The following is a 20,782-nucleotide window of genomic DNA, read 5'->3' on the forward strand; positions in this document are numbered from 1 at the left end:
TTGCAAAATGAAATTGTACACAAATGTATTATAGAATCAGGAATCAGCTGACTCTTCTATCAGTTATTTGCACAAAGATGGAAAGTGAGTATGAAAGCTGATGGGGCCTAATTTGTTACACTGCTCATGCCTGTTTCTCAAGAGTTGAGCTGTAATCTCTACAGCAGACAATTTGTGGAGCTGAATTTCAAAGACAGATTCTAGTGTGAAACAGCTGATCCAGAATGATTCAAGAGGTTCACTTTCCGATCCTTACACAGGGTCAAGGATTTTATTCAGAAGTTGGGAAAAGTATTCTTTTGGGTTACAACTCCCAAAATCCCTTAGCTACTATGGCAAACTATATTGGCTAGAGGATTCTGGGAACTGTACTCTAAAACAGTAACTTTCCAAAGCATTGTTTGTATTACATCATTCTATTTAATACGATCAATGGAAGGATGACAGTGTTACTTCTCCCTGAAATGTTGTTTGTTAATAGCCTTTGATAATCAGCAGGCTGGATAGCTTGTGAGTTGTTGTGGACCTAGAGAGTAGAAGTTCAATTTCCCACTGTGCTTCCCAGAAGAACCAGCCTGTGTAGCCTTGGGCAAACTGCACAGTCCTAGGATGCCCCCAGAAAAAGGAAATGGTAGACCCCTTCTGAGTACGTACTGTACTCTTTACCCAGAAAATCTTGAAAAGGGTCAACATGTAAGTGAGAAATGACTTAGCAGCACACAATTATTATGAAGGTAAAATTTTCCATTTGTATAGTATGCATTTTAGTTCCCTTGGACTTTCTTATTACAGCCCCCCCCCCATTTGCTTAAGTACATGTATCATAATCAGCCAAGTGAGCCAGTGCATCAGGCATCTGATTAATTTCATGCCAAATACAACTTCTAAGCTGCCACAAGACTCTTTGTTATCTTGAAGTAGAGTCATGGCAACTGGACATCTTTCTTGTTAGGTTGAAACGTTTCACTACTCATTCAAGTAGCTTCTTCAGTCTGAAGAGAGTTGGTAGGAGATCCATGATATATCCTTCACATTGGTTTCATTTCCCCTTAGTCTCCTTAAAAGGACAAAGGACTGGGGGTGAGGGATAATACAACTTCTGCAGTCCTTCTCCAGCCATTGTCATGGGTTGTGTGTCCCTAATCCTTCTGGGAATGGATGAAAGGGTAGCATGATAAATAGGAGACAGATTGTATCTAAGGCCTCCACCTCTGTTGAGTGAGGGATTTTCTATTTGCACATGTACGGCCTCTCTGACCCCTCTCTCAAACCACCTGTCTTCTGGGTCTAACATGAGTACATCTTGGTCATCAAATGAGTGTCCTTTGTCCTTCAAATGAAGGACCAGTCCTGATTGTGGTCCTGAGCTGTTGCCCCTCTTTTGCTGGGCCATTCTCCTGTTTAGTGGCTGTTTGGTTTTTCCAATGTAGAGCTCCGAACACTCCTCTTTGCATTGGACTGCATACACTGTATTGCTCCTGTTGTGTTTTGGTGTCCGGTCTTTTGGGAGGATGAGTTCCTGCCTTAGTATGTTTGTAGGTTTGAAATGCATGGGTATGTGGTATTTACCAAAAATCCGTTTGAGCTTTTCGGACACACCCACGATGTAAGGAATTACCAGGTCATCAAAGCACAACAGCATCTATACAATTTGGTGTTCGGACAGACTGCCTATTTTTTTAAAACCAACAAATATAATTGAATTTTTTTGAGCAAAAAGATCCACCAAGATTTTATCTTCCCACCTTCTGCCACTGGGGTTTGCATAGTAGCCAGTTCTGGCTGAATCATTCCCTCTGAATCATCAATACTACGATGGCTCTCAAAAATGGCCATTCTATCTGAAACACAAATCAGGTCTGATTCCCTTTGGAATCATCTTTGAGTATGTGTGTGTCTGTCTGTTCCTCCCTCCCTCCCTATTTCTGTTTTCTTCTTAATAGAAGACTGTGAGAGTTAATTACATGCATCATTTCAAGGGACATTGTTTCAACAGAGATTTCACCACAGTTCCTGGGTGACACTCAAGTTTCAAATTCTCAATGAATTTTGAAATAAAAACCCATTAATGAATTTAAACTTGACTAGAAAGGCCATCTTTACAAATGCTGTGATATTTTTGAAAAATAGAAACTGAGATACTGGGCTGGCAAGGGCACATAAAAATGTAATAGTGATATTTTCTGTATGGCTCAACAAATTACGTGCCATCAAGTCAATTATGGTGACCCTTTTCAGATGTTCCAGGTAGAGCATACTCAGAGTTGGTTTACCATTCCCTTCTTTTGGAGGAATCCTGGGATTGTGTAGCTTGCCCAAGGCCATACAAGCTGGCTCTACTCACAGGAAGCACAGTGAGGAATCAAACTCCCAACCTTTGGCTCTGCAGCCAGATACCTAAACCACTGAACTATCCAGCCAGCTCATAAATGAGCAGAAAGCAAACACACACACATACAAAGACACAAACCCTTCCTGGCATTTAAATCTGTTAAACTTTCAAATCTCGTGTTTTGATTCTGAGCATTTTGGCATCACACTAAGTTCTATCAGTCAAAGGACACCGTGGCCAAGAGCTGGCTTTCCAGTTTTCCTAGTTTCCTAATGTCGCAAGTACTGCAACAACATGGTCAGCACCAACATCCCAGGCAGATAGCACATTTTAAACCAATTGTGTGCAAATTGTCTCAGTGCTGTACACTCACCAGCGAGGAAGCCTAGCAGTTGCATTCAGGATTATGAGATCCTTTTCTACAGCAGCCTTTGGAGCTAAAAAATGGTTTTCCGTCGTTTTACGAAAATGTTAAGCAAAGCATTTTGCACCGTAGTGACTCTTTACAATAGGCATAGACACAGATTCTCCTATGCCTTGCCCCTGTAACAACCACAAAGCTTCCAAGGGACAATAAAATGAAAGAAGCTGCCTTCTCCTACTTTGAAGTGGGAAATGTTAGATCGAGCCCTATGCCCGCAGCAGGACTGAAGGAAAGCCAGCTTTCTCACCCCATAGGTTGGGCTCTTAGAAAAATGATCAAATAATTGTACGTGAACGCGTCAGAAAGGGCATTAGGACCCAGAAGATCTCTCTCTCTCTCTCTCTCTCTCTCTCTTTTCTCTGTCTGCAGGACTGAGCACTGAGACAAGAGCTAAAACAAACAGCTGTGACTGTGCGAGCCAGCCAAACCGAGAGGAGGAGGAGGAGGAGAGGGAGACTCCTATCACCACTCCCCCATCGGTCTCGCTCTTTCTCTCTCGGATAACAACAGCTCATCTCCCCAAGAAATCTCTCCTTCGGTTCACCCAGGGCTCCCAGGCGCCACTGGGGCTCTCAAGATGAGAAGGATCCGGGCGAATGCCATCGCCATCCTGACCGTCGCCTGGATCCTGGGCACTTTCTATTACTTGTGGCAGGACAACAAACCCCATTCGGCAGCATCCAGCAAATCTCCGAGCAGCAGCAGTAGTAGTAGCAGCAGCAGTAACGGAGGCGGCAGCAACAACAACAGGAACGGGCAGAAATCAACCGGGAAACTCGAGAGCCACAAAGAGGAGAGGACCTTTCCCCTCGTTGTAAGTGGGCGCGTGACACGGCCCCCCCCCGTTGCCTGGCGCTGAGGATGTCTGTCTATCCATCCATCCATCCCTCCCTCCGTCCCACCATCCATCCATTCTGGGCCGGGGAAAGGGTTCCTTAGGGACGCCTCGGTGCCGGTCGCCCGTCGGGGTTTCCTGGGCCGCCGCTTTTACCGCAGAGCGCGCGCGAGATGCTTGCGGGAGTCGGGAGCGTCCGTCCCGTTCTGCGAAGGGAGCCCGGCAGCCGGGGCGGCGGGATGGGTGGGGAGGGAGAGGAGCAGCAGCAGCACCACCACCACCAGCAGCAGCACCGGGGAAGCGCGAGGGGGGGGGAAGAGTTCCCTTTGCATGGACTTCTTTGTGTTTATGCTACCCTTCCGCCTGTAACCATGGCAGCATTTACAGTTGTGTGTGTGTGTCTGTGTGTGTGTGTGGGGGGGGAAGCGGCGAAGTGGCCGCGGTGGGGAAGGCGGGCGAAGCTCCGGTGGAAAGTCCGAGTCCTGCGACTGTTGTCCGCTGAGGCGCTCCGGATCGGCTTCTCCTCTACCCGCCAACGGAGTTTCCAGTCAGGAATGGGGCCGGCGGGCTAGGGAGGAAGGAAACCTTTTAAGACGCGGGTTAGCAGTAAGGCCGAAAGAGACGCCTTGCGGGGGGGGGCGGCCGGGGGGGGCTGTCACTTGGGTTTGGACCGAACCAGAAGATCGTTTTATCTGGGAAAGATTGGGTGGAAATGACGCCGGTGTTTCGGGTGGCAAGCGTGGTGCCCCTGAGGGCTTTGGCCTCGGGGTCTTCCTTCTTTTGTGTGCTTGCGCCCTTCTGTGACCTGGCTGCACGGAAAGGCCTCAGACAGGTAGTTGACGGGTCACCAGAGCTGAAAAATTCAACTGTGAACGTTGTTTTGTCAGCTGAAGTGGGTTTTCCGTTGCCAGAGTCCCTTAAGGTCCTGGATCTGCCCGCGGCAGCTGGGAGGCGTCCTGCACCCTGTTAGATTTGAGCCGCATCTAAATTCATGGAATTACAGATGAGGTTCTCTTTGGTCTTGTTGAATGAAGGATTGGGATCCAGAGTGAAAAGTGAGTTCCCAACGTCGGTCCTAAAATGAGCTTGAAAGTGGTTGTAAGGAGCTTAGCAAAAAAAAATAAAAAATAGAAATAGAGTCAAGCAACTGGTTTGCACTGCTCCTTTCCCACTTTCGTACTGTCATGGGAATTAAAGATTTCAATGGCCATTCCATGAGGGAAGTCCACATAAATAATTCTGGGGGTAATGGTGCAAAGTCTTTTAATTATACCTATGGACTCTTGACCTGATTGTAGTTTTTACATGCATACCTGTGTAAAGAAATACCAAGGTTAGTTTTTTGGAGGGGAGGGCCCTCCTTTTGCCACCACCCTCCTTGGGCACCCATGCAGCCTCCAGAATCTCTCAAGTTGTACAGAGGTCACTGTGAGATGAGTGAGTTACAGTTGTTTTCTCCACCTCTTGGGAGCAGAGCAGGCCGTGCAGCTGTATAGTAAGAATATAAGCTTTGGTTTTAGAAAGAGGAAACAAGGCTGCAAAAAACATATGCACCTAGAAAGGAGCACCTAGAAAGGAGCTGGGTCAGTAGGTGGGTAGACTGGCTAAGAGGTGGAACACAGCTTTATGTGTAATACTGTATATGATGAGGCCCTCCAAATGATGCAAAGTATTTTAACAGTTTAGGCATGAGTACTGCCTGTCACAATGGCCAAAAAAAAAAAAAAAAAAGTTACGCAAACCAACACTCAGCTTAATCACATTCAGGACATAGAACCCCTGCTTCTCTGGGAGTTAAAACGAAAATGAGATTCTTGGTTACCTCTGTGGGAAGCACAAGGATGGAGATTTTTTGCATCCTCTCTGTAAAAAGTCTGTGCATATTTTCAAACTAGCTCAAAGCTCCCTGATTCTCTGTTGTGTAGGGTACTGCATCAACAATATCCTTGATAAAGAGCTGTACTTTGCTCCTAGTGACCCATCCATAACCCTGTTGCAGTGAAAGTGTTTCACTCTTGTGTGAGGGGGAAAATCATTGAAGTCTTTAATCTTTGCTAGATGAAGGCTTCCTTCTTCTGCAAGTAAAAAGCGGCCTCTTCTTCAGGCTGCAAGATAGCTGAAGATAAAAGTGATGTATTTTAATAAAACTAACAGAACATAATTGTGAACGACCTGGATAAAAGCACCTTAGAAATTATGGTATGTGTCATTTTTCCCCCCATGTAACAATTTATTATTTGGATGTAGAGATGGAATAGAAACAGAACGGAACAGGTTGTATATCTCAAAAGCAAAAATCCTAGGTGACAGGAGTCTTGGGCCAAAGTCTTATTAGTGAGCTGCACTATGCTGTTGTGTTTTCCTCAGTTTTTCTCGTCTGTAGAATGGGTTTGATAAGGTATATATGCCAAATGTGCCATTCACTAATGTATTACTGAGAGCTAAGATGGACTGCTGAGGGCTGAGGCGATGCAGATCAGGAGCTGATTTAGTACACATATTTCCATAGGACAAAAATATGGCAAACTGTGATGTATTCTCTGATCTACTTTTCTGTAGTGTTTTGGGGAAAGCACATATACCTATATACCTGTCTGTACTCTCTAGGCTTTTCATTCAAAATCAAGGAAGTAAAATATATTTTATTGCAGAGGAATTGTTATATTTCATTCTGATAGCTGCATGTTGCTTTGAAGTTTTTGGATGAAACGTACTGTGGGTTGCTATGATGTTGATATTAATACGCAGAGACCATAGAAACTTGGGGATGTTCATGTTCAAGCTGGCATTATTTTAACTTGTTCTTGCAAAGCAGAACAGAATTGAATGATATTGCAGAGGTAGCAGGGTTATTGTTATTACTATTTTAATGGGAAGAGCTAAATCTAAGTTGCATTAATTCTCCCAACCCACTGAAACAGAACCGTCTCTGCCTTCCACCTTCATACCATTCCCTTCATTTAACCAGTTTGATGACATTTGCTGTATCAGATCAGGGGATTGCCTGTTCCACATTCCTGCCTGATGGAGTAAAAGAAATAATAATAATAATAATAATAATAATAATAATAATAATAATAATAATAATAATAATAATAATAATAATAATAATAATAATAATAATAATAATAATGATGATGATGATGATGATGATGATGATGATGATGATGATGATGATGATGATGAGAGTGAGTGGGAAGAATGCAGCAACATGTCATCTCCTTCTCAGGCTTGGTGAGACATGAGCAGCACTTATTTGATTTAATGAAGCAAGGTAGCGATACAGGAATTTTTATTTTATTTTTTGCCGGCTAGCTTTTTTGCCTCCAAGTACATACATGACATAGTTTCTTGCTACAACGTTGTCTACAGCTGTAAGCATCAAGCCAATAAAAAGCCATATTCCTGCTGCTGTGACCTCAAGCGGTTGAGCTTCTATTGATCTGGAAATGTAGTGAATGGGTAATGGCACTGTACTGGGATGTAATGTGAATAACAAACAGTTCCCTTGGTAGCAGTGTCACCAGATTGCTTGATCTGGGGGGGAAATGGATCAGCTGGATTGCAGATCTTAAAGCTGAGGAAGGGGGAGCAGGGCAGCCTACAGTAGCTGTCTGCTAAGTGGTGAAAGTAGCCAAGGGAGAAGGGGGGGGGCGGCTTTGTCTTTTGCCTTGCTGAGGTGGGCGGCTCTGTTATACTCATGTTTCAAGGGGTGGCACTTTGCTGAGACTTCTAGAACAGAGCTTCTTGGATAATGATACCAGCCCATGTCTTTCTACTAATACAATGTGCTATTTCCAACAAGCCCACTTGCTACAGATTGTCCATCTGTAACCTTTTGATCACCTTGCCAACAAAAGTCCAAATAGTCAAAGCTATGGTTTTTCCTGTAGTGTTGTATGGAATTGAGAGCTGGACCATAAAGAAAGCTGACCGCCGAAGAATTGATGCCTTTGAATTGTGGTGCTGGAGGAGACTCTTGAGAGTTCCCTGGTCTGCAAAGAGAACAAACCTATCAATTCTAAAGAAAATCAACCCCGAGTGCTCATTGTAAGGACAGATCCTGAAGCTGAGGCTCCAGTACTTTGGCCATCTCATGAGAAGAGAAGACTCCTTGGAAAAGACTTTGATGTTGGGAAAGTGTGAAGGCAAGAGGAGAAGGGGACGACCGAGGATGAGATGGTTGGACAGTGTCATCAAAACTACCAACATGAATTTGACCCAACTCCGGGAGGCGGTGGAAGACAGGAGGGCCTGGCGTGCTCTGGTCCGTGGGGTCACGAAGAGTCGGACACGACTAAACGACTGAACACACATAACTGTGGATACTGAATGTGTCTGCTAATCCCTGTTCCTCCTGTATACCATCTTACTGTACCTTCATGAAAACATAGACTTCTTTCTGTCATGGTGGGTTCAGGTTCTTTGGTAGAGTGACTGGTGGGAGGGAGCCTGTAGCTCTTTACATAGCCTTCCTCTGTGTCAGGCTTGTTAGATCACAATTCCTACAATTCTATACAGCTGGGGGTACTCCAAGCTGGGAAATACCACATTAGGTATTTTGTGTATGTGTGTGGTTTTTTTTTTCTATTCCAATTTACCTCCGTCTGACTCAAACTAGATGTAATACATTTTACCATGTTTCCCACCCAAAGGGAGGTTATCACAAGTGGAAAAAAATGGAGAAAGATAAGGGCAGTGTGCCCCTTCTGCTGGATCTCTCAGAAGCTTTTGATCCATTAACCATGGTATCCTTCTGGGCCAGCTCTATGGGATGGGATTTGGAGCCACTGTTTTATGGTGCCTCTGGTCCTTCCTGGAGGGAAGAACCCAGAGGGTGGTGTTAGGGGACTCCTGTTCAACGCCCTGGCTATTGGCCTGTGGTGTTCCTCGGGGTTTTGTTTTGTCCTCTATGCTTTTTAACATCTACCAGATGCTGCTGGGAGGGGTCCCCCAGATGTTAGGGTTCAGTGTCACAAGTATGCAGATGACACCCAACTCTGTCTCTCCTTTCCATCAAAATCCAAGGAAGCTGTTTCAGTTCTAGATCTGTGTCTGGTGTCAGCAATGTACTGGGGGAGGGCAGACAAACTGAGATCTAATGCAGATGAGACCGAAGTGCTCCGGGTCACTTGAAAGGAAGATAAAGGAATAGGGCTGCAGCCTGTGTTGAATGGGGTTATACCCCCTCTGAAAACACAGATGTGCAGCTTGGGGATCCTCCTGGATTCATCTTTGAACCTGCATGTCCCAGTTTTTGGTGGTGTCCAGAAGTGCCTTTGCACAGTTGAGTTCTGATCTGACCACGGTGACACATGTCTTAGTTACATTTTGGCTAGATTACTGTAATACACTCTACATGGGTCTGCCTCTGGAAGGTGTTTAGAAGCTTCAGCTGGTCCAAAATTCCGCAACTAGATTGTTAACTGGGGCTGATTTCAAGAATAACCTAATTCCCCTGTTACAGCAGCTCTACTGGCTGCTGATCCATTTTCAGGCACAATTCAAAGTCCTAGTTTTAATATATAAAGCCCTAAGCTGTTTGGGTTCGAACTATCTGAAAGACCTCAGCTCTCTTTATGAGCCTGACTGGGTCTCAAGATCAATAGAGAAGGCCTTTCACTCAATTCCACTATCCTCCCAGATGTAAATTATGTAAGCCGTTAGACGTTGTCTAGAGGGGCGGGGTAAAAATCGAATAAATAAATAAATAAATAAATAAATAAATAAATAAATAAATAAATAAATAAATAAATAAATAAATAAATAAATAAATAAATAAATAAATGTGTTTAGTGGGGGTACTGGCTGTTGAAGAGATGTTTTAAAATGGAATGGTTTGTTTTTGTTGCTTTTAAAATCTGTTTTATTAATGCTTTTACCTAACATTTTTAATTTAGTGTTTATTTAATCGTTTAGAACATCTGAATAAATTATTGTTTCCAGCTTTTCATATTGTATTTTTAATTATGTAAGTCATCTTGATTCCTTTTTTAGGAGAAAATAGGTTAAAATATTTTGAATAAATAAATAATGAATAAGAAAATTCTGATGTTGAGAAAGATATGGAAGACGTATTCTCCTGAACAATTTAGTTTGATTCCAGACTTTCTTATTCTCCTCTTAGGCAGGATGGCCAATTTCTAATTTCCAAATGACTGGCCCATAGACTGCAGCTTCTGGATGAGGGGATAGATTGTAAATAGTGCAAGCAGAACTGGGTCAGAAACTGGCAAATTAGTGATAGTTCATGGAGATATTTTGGAGATCAAAGGAGCACAGGCAGGATGGGAGCCAGGGAACAATTTGGTGGGCTTAATTTCCAGACAAATGGGAGGTGATGGACTCTCCTTCATTGGACATTTTAAAACAGAAGTTATCCATCTTTTAAGGATGAGTAAGCTGTGGATTTCCTGTTTCATTGGCGGTTGGATTTGGTCCCTTTCAGTGTCATGATTCTCTGACTCAGACTGTGGTAGGTTGTGGATGGAACTAGGCTGAATCCAAGCACCACATTGGCTTTTCTGCCATCAGAGTTGATGGACTGCAGTTTTAACTGGCTGGAGCAGTCAAATGCCAGCTAGTTGGTTACCTAATCTCACATTGGAAGAGGGGCTTGGAAAGACAGGGCAGCATAACCACAGAGCTGCACAATGTGCATGTTTTGATTGGCCTTCCACATCTGTATTGTATGGATGTTACCTGTGTTTGCACAAGAGTTCTTTCTTATTTCTAAGGGCTTTGACACAGGAGAAGCAGTTGAGCCTACAGTTGGCCAGGCTTGTATAAAATCATTTGGATAGTTGTCTGTGGTGAGTACAAACCGCTTCTAGGTAATCAAACAAGAATATTTGTGACAACTGAGAAAGCATTGGAGTTACCTAGAAGATATGCTAATGTGGCATAAATTACAAGCACAGGAAGCTGCCTTATACAAATGAAGGCATCAGTCCATCTCAGAGTTTGGAAGAGTTACGCCCTTGAACTAGAACTCTGAGAATCCCCCATGGCTGGGGATGCTGGGAGCTGTAGCCCAAAAAAGTCATGTTCTTAAAGCTCTGATTCATGGATATCAGAGGTATGGCAAAGTTTGATATTTTATATAAATGAAGTGTTAGAATTTTTAAGAGGGGTGTGAAAGTGTAACCCGGCAAAAATTAGTTGTGATTGTAAAATGGGCGTGTGAACAGCTATGTACTAAATACCTATTAGAGGTTACTGTAAGATAATCAGTCAGTTTCACCAGTTTAGAACATTGTAATACAATGCACCCCTGGCAGAACTCATTGTAAAATGCATATGGTCTTCTACCAAAAGCCCATAGAAAAATACTGTCTCTCTGCTTCAATGGGCAAAATAAGCCTTCTTGTTAACGACGTTACCAACATTTTCTGCGCTGCAAGGAAGTTCCACTAGATTTTTCATTTTAACCACTACAGAGGCTGTCAGCCAAGTGCATGGATATGTAAATATTTATAGAATGCAAACCAAAACAATCAAATAGTTTAAAAATACACACAGATATGAGACAGTATGGAAATGGACCTCATTACCAGAAGCAGGCAATAGGAGAAACCATCAGGCAACATATAGCAGGCAAACAGAGAGAAGGCATAGAAGCAGGCAGTCAGAAGCCCAAAGTCAGCAATATGTAGGCAACACAGAAAGTAGGCTTGTTGAGAGACCCCAAAGACCATCAGCCATGGAACAGAGACTCACAGATGTCTGGAAAAGGATACTTTAAAACATAATATTTTATATGTGTGTCCATGTGACATGCTTATAGGCTAAGTAATATATTTTTACCTAAATATGTTGTTACTTTAATAAAATGTAATCATTTAAAGAGATGTACTCTCTGCTTTTTGATTGTGAATTTTAACTCCTGCATTTTAATAATATAATTGAAACATTCTTTTTTTGTATTTTTATTGCCTTTTTGTTGCAGCAGTATAGAAACATGATTATAACAGGATTTAAATTCTTGCGTATAATTTTAAGAGCTGCATGGCTTTTGAACCTTTCTATATTTTGAAACAAGATTAAAGCAAGACTTAAATATATTGCCTGCAAATAAGGTTTATCGTAATCTTCATATATTCTTAAGCATTTGTACCTACAGCTTTCCTCATAGCTGTAAGAATTTTGGATGATTTTTTCATGCTTTAAATAGCTGTAACTACACAAATGGATTTCTGTTGAAGAATTTACACCTGCATGAGTTTCATTACTGAATTTCTATAGTTGCATGCTTTCAAAATTTATGTTTCATGCATATGGAACACAGAAGCAATTAGATGAATAAAGTTTGTAAATTAGGTAAGTTGCCTGGAATAATTTTCTACTTGGAAAAGTAGAGTTAATAATATATGAACAAGATGCAGCAGTCTAGTAAAAGAATTACTTCACCATGAGTGAAACAATGACTTATTTTTACCCTCTGAAAAGAGATGGAACTTTAAACGTGAAGCAACCTATACCTGATACCCAGATGAATTTTGATATGATTGCCATGGTTATCTGATCTCAATCTGAAATTAACTTTAACAGGGGGAAATGTCAGCTGTGATGGACCCCCATAGCTTCACACTACCAAAGAGTATTGTGATTAATATAATAATGTCAGGATTTTATTTGAGTGTCATACATTTGACCTTGACAGTTCATTATTGTCTGCTCCGACCACCAGTGGAACTCATTGGCATCTCAAAGATGCCAACGGTGGAAGAATCTGGGATCCTCTTCATGCAAAATGTGTTTTTCTATCAATTAATAAGCCTCTAATAAGTGACTGGACAACTCAGTGAGTTATGTATCTGGTTGTGGATCTAGAGGTTGGGAGTCCAGTTCTTCACTGTACATCCCAGAAGATCCACTCCTGCGGTCTTAGGCAAACTGCACAATCCCAGTTTGTCCCCAGAAGAAGGGAATGGTAAACCAGTTCTGAGTACTCTCTGCCTGGAAAACCCTGCAAAGGGTTATCATAAGTCAGAATTGATTTGAGTGCACACCATTATTACATTTTCTATGCAATCTGCATTTGAACCCATAAGCAAGTTCAAACATTTTTATGAGTAATTTGACCTTTCTAAACATGTTCAAACCCACTTATAAGCTCACACATAGGTTGCAGAAAAATATATGACATGTCACAGAAACCTTTCCCCTAATTACAGTATTATTGAGGCTCTGCTGTGCAAGAAGGAAGAGAAACAATGTAATTTATTTCATGGAGAATCAAATGTGTGGACTTATCTGTAAAGTTCCATTACTGTGAACCCTGACTCTTCTGCTTTTTGTCACTTGTTGCAAACATTCACAAGAAACCATTCCTAGTATCTGCTGTGAAGATACCCCTCTTATAGTGGGAGGGAATATGCAGCTGGAGAAAAAGAAATTGAAACAAAGGTCAGAGAGTAATAAACAGATATAAATTCATCCAGTTTAAAGGAAAAACTCTACTGAAACTTCTCTGAAGTTGGCCAATCAGATCCTAAAAGTTCTGGTTTGCTTCAGCTGAGTGTACATGCTTTTGTGTAAATGTATTTAACAGCAAATGTTATATACATATAGATTAATTAAGAACATTTTTAGAAGAGTGTGGAAAATTTGGGTTAAAAATAGTAAATAAAGTTCAGGAACCTACAGAGTATAGTAATTGGTAGCTTCAAGTCTCCCCACAGAAGACTGCCCCTCATTGTCAGTTCTCCTCAACTGGCACTTACTCCCTCAGTAATTCACTCACAGACATAGGTAAGAGAAAATAATAAAAGGTTCAATTTTACTCACAGTTCTTCATAGATTAAAAACACAAGCAGCATTCCATCTAAAACAGCCGCCTAGAGTGGTCTTATAGACCAGATGGTTGGGGTACTAACTAACTAACTAACTAACTAACTAACTAACTAACTAACTAACTAACTAACTAACTAACTAAATAAATAAATAAATAAATAAATAAATAAATAAATAAATAAATAAATAAATAAATAAATAAATAAATAAAAATAATGACTTGCTACATAAACAGAGCTTAATTGATTCACTTGATTCATGACTCCCTACACAACTTGCTGAATTATTAAATACATTGCTCTAACTGTCTTCAGACTCTAACTAAATTCTGATTCCATTGCTAACTGACTGAACACCTTTGAATGAAAAGAACCAGAAAAGAAGACTTGAGTAGAGAGGTGTGGAGACTTTATAGAGTCACTGCCAATTAAAATGGACTGGACTGGACTAGATGGTAAAAGGATTGACCTGCGCATCACATCTTCCTATATTGCCCTCCTATAATGTATGAAAGTGGAAGGCTGGTTGATACAGGGAGAGATTAGCTAAAGCAGGAGTGACCTCCATAAATGTTTTTTCTTGGCGGGGATGCAATCCCATAATCCCTCGCGATTGGGTGTGCTGGCTAGCATTAATGGGAGTTGTAGACCAAAAACAACTGGAAGTCTATGGTTGACTACTCCTGCTCAAATGAAATATGAGGAAATGCATTATTTCAGTCTCACAATCCTAAATAGTACAGTTCTAGCAACTGGTCAATATATTATTTATCAGCATGTGTAGCTGAATCTGGGTTGGTGAATACTGGATGAATGAAAACCTTATTTTAATTTTTTTAAATGAAACCATGTTCTAAAACCCACTTTCATACGCTTCCTAGGAATTATTCTGATACTTGAAGAAAAGCTGATTTGGTCGAGGACTTGGAAATGTTACTTTTTACATTACAACTCCCAGAATCCCCTTGCCGGGATGACTAGTCAGGGAATCCTCACAGCTGTAGCCCCCAAAAGTAATAGTTCTGTATTCCGGTTTATTCACACTTTTATTGCAAGGCCCTGGGACTAACTCAGCACTGTACAACAGAGGTCCCCAACCCCTGGTCTGTGGCCTGGTGGCGGTCCGTGGCCTGAGCCGGACCAGGCTGCAGAGTGAGAACTCCCGCCCTGCCCCCCCACATGCACTCCCCCCACAGCCTGTTTGTGTCTGCACGTGAGCATGCACACACCCACACAAGCACTGTGCTGCCCTTTGCGCATGCGCACAAGCGTGCGCACACGCCCTTGTTCATGTGCACGAGAGCAAGGGGGCCGCCCCGTCTTTCCCAGCTGGTCCGCAGGACTAAAAAGGTTGGGGACCACTGCTGTGCAACATATCTATACATTGTGAAGCTTGGTCTGCACTCATGTTGGTTCTTTTGGGTTGTGGTTTTCCAACATGTCAACTGTACATTTTATTCTTTCCTTTTAAATGTTCTGTTTACCAGACTGGTTAAAAGTGTAAATAAAGTTTAAGTTCTGTTGCACCTTCAGATATAGACCATAGCATTAAAAGAAACACAATATGGCCTTCCAATAAGAATTTATGAATGAGCAAACACCCTTTAAACAGTTTTGATTTGCCTTCCCCAACTCATTCTGAAGTTCTACTTTCAGTTTTTGCCTCTTTTACCCATAAAATACTGTACAATATCTCCCCCAGCAGTCAACTCCCCACAGAAGTTTGGGGTACAAAATAAAACTGGCTATGGACACTGTTCACTTGTATTATTGAAGCAGTCTTCATGGGATATGAAGACAGAAAGAAAACAAACCCTGTAGAATCTCTGAAATTATGGTTTGAGTCAAATTCAAGTTTTCTTTTTTTAAGGAAATGCAGCATAAGAAGCAAATCCCACTGTTGTCATTAACCATAGAATGAAAGCTACAGTTTTAATGAGCATGCTTATTTTAATAAGACTTCTTATTATCAGTAACATGTTTGGGTTTCACTTACAAGAGCTACACCGAAGATGACTTCCTTAATCTGTACAGGAAGGGCAGGATGCCAGCGTGACAGACAAATACATAATAAATAAAAGTGGGTTTTAGACATCTATATATGGATGGCAAGGCTAGACAGAACAGATAACGCTGTTAGCCTCAAAACTCCTTTGGAGCTATTGTGTCATTATCTGACCTCCCCCACCCTTAAACTGCAGAATAAAATCAAATCAGCTTTGAGATTTTAATGCTAGGGAACCAAGGCAACTAATATGTTATGTTGCCTCTTTCCAGGAAAGCAATACTACATGAGCCGATCTAGTCACCGGGGACAGCAGCTCGTAAAAAGTGAGACAGATCTGTGTATTTGTCATCAGGAATGGTCAACGAAAATACAATTGCCAGATATTGGTTAGAATGAGTTTTCTTGAGATTAAGAGCTGTACCAAAGGAAGAAAGATTGCACTTGAAAAGACTAAGGGCAGAAACATATGTTAAAGATAACCCATAGTAATAAAAGGAAAATCTTTCAGGTCTGATTATGTGGGAGTATCAGAGAAGGAACTTTTCCTACCTCCCAGAGTTTCAAAATTAGATTGCTTTACATGAAAAGAATGCCTCAGTCAAAAGTCTCTAATGCTGACATGCTTTGATATACAGTAATTACTGATCATCTAGGATGTCTGTTTCTGCCCTAAGATAAAGGCCACACTCTCTGAGTCAGCAACCCTTCTTTGTAGTCCTCAGGGTGTGTAGCCTGATTGTAGTCTTGGAGGAATTGGGGAAAGGGCCTCTTCTCAAAGTTAATTTGCTGTCTTATTTATTCGCATGATCTAGAGCTGAGTTATCCTAGCGTTAGACTGGACTTTTTTAGAGTTCCCAGAATTCCCCATTATGCAGTTTTGGAGGTCCTAATTAAAACCATTGCAGCCAAAATCCATATCAACTGAAATCTCCCAAATGTCTTCAAAGGCTGTTCAACATTAAGGTACTGTAGCCATCTATACTAGAAATCAACCCTGAGTGCTTACTGGAAGGACAGATCCTGAAGCTGAGGCTCCAATCCTTTCACCATCTCATGAGAAGAGAAGACTCCCTGGAAAAGACCCTGATGTTAGCGAAGTGTGAAGGCAAGAAGAGAAGGGGACGATAGAGGATGAGATGGCTGGACTGTGTCATCGAAGCTGCCAACATGAATTTGACCCAACTTTGGGAGGCAGTGGAAGACAGGAGGGCCTGGCATGCTCTGGTCCATGGGGTCACGAAGAGCCGGACACGACTTAATGACTAAACAATAAAGCCATCTATACAGTTTGCATGTTACTGGAGTTTGGATAAATATAGCACACTCTAATTTGGTAGAAAAAGCCTCTTTCTGCCACTGGTGTCAGTAGGCATCCATGTAAGGGCTGGAGTCAAAGGGATTCTTAGATTGTGTACCTGATCCATAAGACATTCAGCCAGAGCTTGGAATTAACACATTAAACCAAAAGGGTGACCTGTAATATGTTGCCTTTGTTGTTGTTGGAAAATTTTACTTTGGAGGTAGGTTAATCATTTAATCAAAGTTTTTAAAACAGTTGTATCACATTAAAAGGTAACATTGTTAATTATAATTGATTACATTACTCATTGCTTGTGAGTAAGGAGTAACACGTTCCTTAGAAACTTTTTAAAAATGCAAGTAATGCATTACCTTTCAAAGTTTGTAGTTGAAAGTTTGCCATTTGGAGGTTTAGTGCTGACACTTCACTCTATATCTGTACATGACCTGCTGCTCCAACGTGTAGATGTTAAACAGCATTGCTCGATTCCAGTATGAACAGAACATCTAAGCTTATAAAAATGTGAAACTATGAGATGTGTGGCAGATACATGTTCCTCCATGACTTTGCAACAGCTGTGTCTATGGGACATCTCTTAAAAGTGAAATCAATGGGATGTGTCTCCCTGTTTTCCCAGTAGTGGAGTGGACCAAGGCAGGAGACCTGGATCCCGGACGAGCCCTCAATTGTGAGAAATGCTCACACCCTTGCTACTTAAATGCAGTAACAAGACAACCATGAATGCAAGCAGCAGCTCTCCTTTATTAAGACATAAGACATAAGACATAAGAAATTTATTTGTCATTGCACTCACAAGTGGGTGCAACGAAATGAGGTGCTCTTCCCCAAGGTAAAACTGGACAACACCACTACAAAAAAAAAAGTTAAAAATATACACAACACTCACCATACAAATATAAATACCCCGTTTCTCCCAGCAATTAAAATTCCACCAAAAACTTATGACCCCGCATTTAAACTCAATCCTTTTTTCTTTTTCTTAGTGTATAATTTCATGGTTGAAAGTTTTCTTCTTTGTAAATTTGTTTTTAGTTATTGTTGTACCCCTGTTGTGAGCCGCCTAGAGTGGTCTATTGACTAGATAGGCGGGATATAAATAAAATAAATAAATAAATAAATAAATAATAAATAAAAGCTGTTCTTGAATCTGCTTGTCCTTGCTTTCAATACCCTAAATCTCCTTCCCGATGGTAATAATTTAAAGAGCTGATGTCCCAGATGAGAGGAGTCTTTCAGTATGTTAGATATCTTCCTCTTACATCTGTTCTTATACAATTCTTCCAAAGAGGGGAGTGAACAGCCAATGATGTTTTGGGCCGTCTTAATCACCCTTTGAATTGCCTTTTTCTCTGCCACTGTGCAGCTCGTGAACCATACACAGAGACAGTAGGATAATATGCTCTCAATCGAATTCCGATAGAAGGTAGTTAACAAACTCTCAGTCAATTGCTGCTTTCTAAGAGTCCTTAGGAAATACAACCGTTGTTGCGCCTTCCTGATTAACGCAGCGGTGTTTGCACTCCAAGTCAGGTCATTTGTTATGATGGTCCGAAGAAATTTACATTCAACCACCTGTTCCACACAAACTCCATCTATATACAGTGGCTGAATGTCTGCTCTTTTTTTCCTATAGTCCACTATAAATTCCTTGGTTTTTTGGATGTTAAATAGAAGATTGTTTTTTTTGCACCAGCGGGATAGCTGTAATACCTCATCCCGATACGCAGACTCATCATCCCCAGAAATAAGTCCTACTAGTGTAGTGTCGTCTGCAAATTTGATAATTCTATTACTGGGATGGTTATTGGTGCAATTGGATGAATAAATGGAGAACAGTAGTGGACTAAGGACACAACCTTGTGGAGTGCCAGTGCTGAGTATCTTGTCAGTAGAGATGTAATCATTCAATTTAACCCTTTGTGGACCATTAAAAAGCACTCTTGCAAAAGTGAGCTTCCTAATGGTAGGCACACTCATCAATACAGGTAATATGATATTTATTCCCTATTCCCAGCCACATGGTCCCCCTTTTGTTTCCCCATTGGTAGGTACTGCAAGAAGTACAGCCTATCTGGTGTGCCTACCAATCACAGGAAGTCCTGCCTTTGTTTACATCTCCCACTCCTCTCTTTACCTAGACCCCAGACTCTTATTTATTTATTTCGATCCTTATTTGGTATATGTTCCCTTTCCCCAACCTCCCTGTGGTCATTCTAACTGACCCATTAACTTCTTTCCTTCTTACCTAGGCCTACTCACTCAATCTTTTTGTCAGTACAATAGGGTACCTCCCTTGTTTGTAGTTTCCTCTTATACTTTCTCATGACTTCTCTAAATTCCTTGTGTTGGCTAAATAATTGACAAAGAGTATGTACTGAGATGTGATCTGGCACCTGTATAGGAAGGGATTTTGTTTCACTCAGTCACGTGCCATAGACTCAACACATCCTTCAGTTTGTACCTATTGAACTGGCATAATATTTGAGTCCTCACTCTGCATGCTGGCTGCTGATGTGTCCCTTAGCCTGCTTGTTGACAGTAAAGGTGTGGCTAGCTTGTTTCTCTTTGGTGTACTTGAGTACTAAATCTTACAATGTCGTGATCTTCAACTATGATCTTATATTTAAAGCATTTGAATATTTTGGCTCTAGACCTGGAATGTTAATGTAGCTGAGGCTGCTGTCACACTGACAATTTGAATCAATTTCTGTTCAGACTTTTTAAAAATCAGATTCAAGTCACATGGTTTTTAAACTAGTGGCCACATTCACATGCACTGAATGTAAATACATTTATTTCTGGTGATTTAAACTAGTTTTGGTGTCTACACTGCTGAAATGCTCATTTCCACAAATCCGCATTGAATTCTACTGATTTAGAAAGTGAAGTGTTTTAAAAAGCCCCTGCCAGCTAGTTGAAAGAAAACCTCGCTTCGCAACCCATATAAATCAATTTCACCCTTGCATTGTGTGAACGATAAAATCTAAATCGATTTAAATGATGCTTAAATGTGGTTCTTATTGCCAGTGTAACTGCAGCCTGAGACTTTTTTTCTGCTAAATGAGAAAATACGTTTTCTGAATTTTAGAAGACAATGCATGTTTTAAATAATGTTCTGAAGATAACCTTGGCAGAACTCATTATCAGATGCTACAAAGATGCTTCATCAATATCATCATCCTATTATTTAATCAATATTAAAAGGTATGCCTAGTTTCTTTTGGCAAATATTGGAACATATGCAATATTATGGCCTGCCTAAATATCTGTTTAGACTCTTTATCCCTAGTTGCCACAAGCCATTTTTCTTCTGCTTTTGTTACCCATATTAGAGGCTTTTGCAGGGTCCTCTAAAATGCATTTAAAGTATATTTACCCTACACTTTGAAGTGTAGGGTAAATATACGTTTCAGTCACAAATGTCCTTATAGACCAAGAAAACAACAAGAGTAAACTGTGGGCTCCAGATAAAAGCTAAAAGGCACAACACAGGCTAAAAGGCGCAGTACAAAAGAAGAAGAAAGGAGAGGGAGGTGACAAATCCTGGTACCAGTGCTTAAAGGTACAGAGTTTTTATAATTAGTGGTTGAACTGGAAGCATTTTCAGGGAAGGGCTGAGAAGAAGGGATCCAGTCTCTCAGCAAATCTGGTGGAGTGGCCTTGCTTCTCTTTCTGCACTCACAGCTAAAGGCGAGATGCTCACATTCCCTTCCACTCTACATGAACACGGTGTGGTCCATTTGCATGATAGTGTGCCTTTTGCCTCCTTTTCGTTGTGGTGGTATCTCTGTCTCCTCACTGGGGTGGTGGGGCAGACAGTGGGAGATAAAATGGGTCAAATGTAGTGCCAGATTCAGGATGTTTACAGGCAGCTGTGAATCCATCCTGAAGAGCAGAGTGGGCCATGGGAAGGGAATCTACAAATGTCCGATCCAGAGATCAAACTATAAAGGGGAAAAGACCATGAACCGGGCTGGTTTATGGTGTGGATTGTCTAACTCATTTTGCCGAAATGAAACAAAGCACTAAACTTTTTTTCTGCTCAGTCCTTCCTCTTGCTTTGGCAAA

At 41.3% G+C, this 20,782-nt stretch overlaps 1 protein-coding gene and 1 long non-coding RNA gene across 5 annotated transcripts in view; one reads left to right on the forward strand and one right to left on the reverse strand.

Annotated features, from left to right (window-relative positions):
• The window catches only part of LOC140703165 (uncharacterized), a 44,403-nt gene extending 41,370 nt beyond the window's left edge, over window positions 1-3,033 (reverse strand). The window contains exon 1 of the long non-coding RNA XR_012082531.2: window positions 2,706-3,033. This is a non-coding gene — a long non-coding RNA (uncharacterized LOC140703165). The remainder of the gene's footprint in view (window positions 1-2,705) is intronic.
• Window positions 3,034-3,045: 12 nt separating this feature from the next.
• GALNT16 (polypeptide N-acetylgalactosaminyltransferase 16) overlaps window positions 3,046-20,782 on the forward strand; it is a 192,455-nt gene continuing 174,718 nt past the window's right edge. For 3 of the 4 annotated variants that reach the window (XR_013543663.1, XM_072986160.2, XM_072986159.2), the window contains exon 1: window positions 3,083-3,570. Coding sequence is in view for 3 of the 4 variants with exons in the window: in XM_072986160.2 (XP_072842261.2) it covers window positions 3,334-3,570 (237 nt within the window). In the remaining variant the exon portion in view is untranslated. Of the gene's footprint in view, window positions 3,571-20,782 lie in introns of all 4 variants that reach the window. The other variant, XM_020788514.3, reaches the window with a different exon arrangement.

Source organism: Pogona vitticeps, chromosome 1, assembly GCF_051106095.1.
Source record: "Pogona vitticeps strain Pit_001003342236 chromosome 1, PviZW2.1, whole genome shotgun sequence".
Taxonomy (NCBI): Eukaryota; Metazoa; Chordata; class Lepidosauria; order Squamata; family Agamidae; genus Pogona; species Pogona vitticeps.